At 40.3% G+C, this 1,862-nt stretch overlaps 1 protein-coding gene across 4 annotated transcripts in view; it reads left to right on the forward strand.

Annotated features, from left to right (window-relative positions):
- LOC108254763 (protein disulfide isomerase CRELD1) overlaps window positions 1–1,094 on the forward strand; it is an 8,688-nt gene extending 7,594 nt beyond the window's left edge. For 3 of the 4 annotated variants that reach the window (XM_053674148.1, XM_053674149.1, XM_017450050.3), the window contains exon 6: window positions 1–660. This exon is cut by the window's left edge. Coding sequence is in view for 1 of the 4 variants with exons in the window: in XM_053674150.1 (XP_053530125.1) it covers window positions 714–817 (104 nt within the window). In the remaining 3 variants the exon portion in view is untranslated. Of the gene's footprint in view, window positions 661–713 lie in introns of those variants that run through there. The other variant, XM_053674150.1, reaches the window with a different exon arrangement.
- Window positions 1,095–1,862: the final 768 nt, after the last annotated feature.

Below are 1,862 nucleotides of genomic sequence, written 5' to 3' on the forward strand. Positions count from 1 at the left end.
GCGGACACTCACGTGAAGTTTCTCGTCCTGTATCGTCACTGCACATCGTACAGACGTTTACATACAGAAATCATACATGTTCCAAATCCTTCAACTATTTTTTTTTTTTAAAGAAACATATTTAAAAAAATTAAGTAACAAATAAAAGTAAAAACACAGTCAATTTTAGAGAAATGAGTTCATTAAATAAATAAATAAATAAATACACATACATAAATAAATAAACATTTTTCCTTATTATTATTATTTTTTTTCTTCTAGCGTTGGTCACAGTGATTTGTTTTTCTTTTTTGTCCATCCAGTGGTTTTGCATTTTTGACATCAAGAACTGAAACTATACAACAGGCGCTCACACACACACACACACACACACACACACACACACACAGTCTTTTCATGTAAGGAGTGTGAAGTGTGTGTACGACATGTATCTCAACACGCCGTCATATCGTCGGCTCTGTGTGCGCGTGTGTGTGTGTGTGTGTGTGTGTGCGTTTGATATTTTTTTCGATTTTATATATTTATATTTTCTACATTACATTTCCCACATACAACACGTTCGTTTTCATGGTAGGAGATTTCACTCCTGCTTCAAGTATCCAGTTGTTTTAAAGGACCTGAAAACGGAGGATCAGGAAAATAAAATAAATAAAAAACCCTTTTTTGACGTTTTTTTTTTTTTTTTTTTTTTTTTTTTCGGTTTCTGTCCAAAGGTTACACTTACAGACCACGAACACGCAATTGCACAGAAGATCACTGCGTCGTGAGGTTACAGATCCCCCGGACGACCGGGTCGGTGATGACGAGGAGCACGTAGCGTCATAAACACGCCACGTTAAAGACCGCAGGACTGTGGCGAGATGCTCCAGTGCTCCAGGACGTTCCATCTAGAGCAGTGGTTTGCAAAAAAATAAATAAATAAAACCGTTTTTTGTTTTTTTAATTTTTTTGCCAGCTGTATCCCCTGGTAGCAATCTTTTACAACACCAAGTCGAGATGTTAACATGTTTGTTTTTTTTTTAGAGAAAGAAATCTTAGGGAAAAGACCATGAATACAATAAAAGGAGTAACTCCGTGTTTATCTTGAAACTCGGTATTTCTGAGTTTTAGTTTGAATTTTTTTAGCAATTAAGCCACGTGTCTTAATCATCGCAGCGGTTCTGTCATTTTCCACTTCAGGGGAATTTTCCTCTTCTGTACTGTTTGTTATTTCAGCCACCGAGAGGTTAGGGGTAACTCTGTTTAAGGAACACTGTTCTGGAGAAAGCGGAGCCGTGTTCACATTCTGTTAACAAGAAGATTCCTGCTTTCGCACTTGTCGAACTTTTTTTTTTTTTTAAATTTTTTTATGAGCACGCACGTCTAAGTAGGTTTCCGCGTACGTCTTCTCGGAGTACTTTGTTGTAGTTCTGGCTCGTTTTCACCACCACCTTGCCGTGCTCACTCACTCCCCTCGGTCCGTAGCTAGCGTATGCTCAGCTCGTGGTTGCGAAGTGGCAACGTTCGCCAGACTTTATCCGCTTTACCGCCAAGAACTTTAGTCTCTTTGAAGTCACACGTCAAAAAGCCCACATTCAGCAGCTTCAGCTGAAAGCTCCGGAAGTGAGAAAAGTGTGGTCTCGAACTCCAGACGTGACAACAAGGCATTCCACAGAACTACCGCCTCAAGTTAGCCTTCTAGAACAGCGGCGGCCCGTGTTTTACGGTGAGAAAGACGGGACAGTAATTCTAGGATCTACAGCGACAAGGAAATGTGCTAGGCAAACATCCGTAGCTGATATTCGAGAATGCAAAATTGACGGACTTTAGATAACGAAAAGCGAGACGCAGTGTAGGACGTGCCGTTCCAGTGCGACAGCAAA

This window comes from Ictalurus punctatus, chromosome 21 (genome assembly GCF_001660625.3).
Source record: "Ictalurus punctatus breed USDA103 chromosome 21, Coco_2.0, whole genome shotgun sequence".
NCBI lineage: Eukaryota > Metazoa > Chordata > Actinopteri > Siluriformes > Ictaluridae > Ictalurus > Ictalurus punctatus.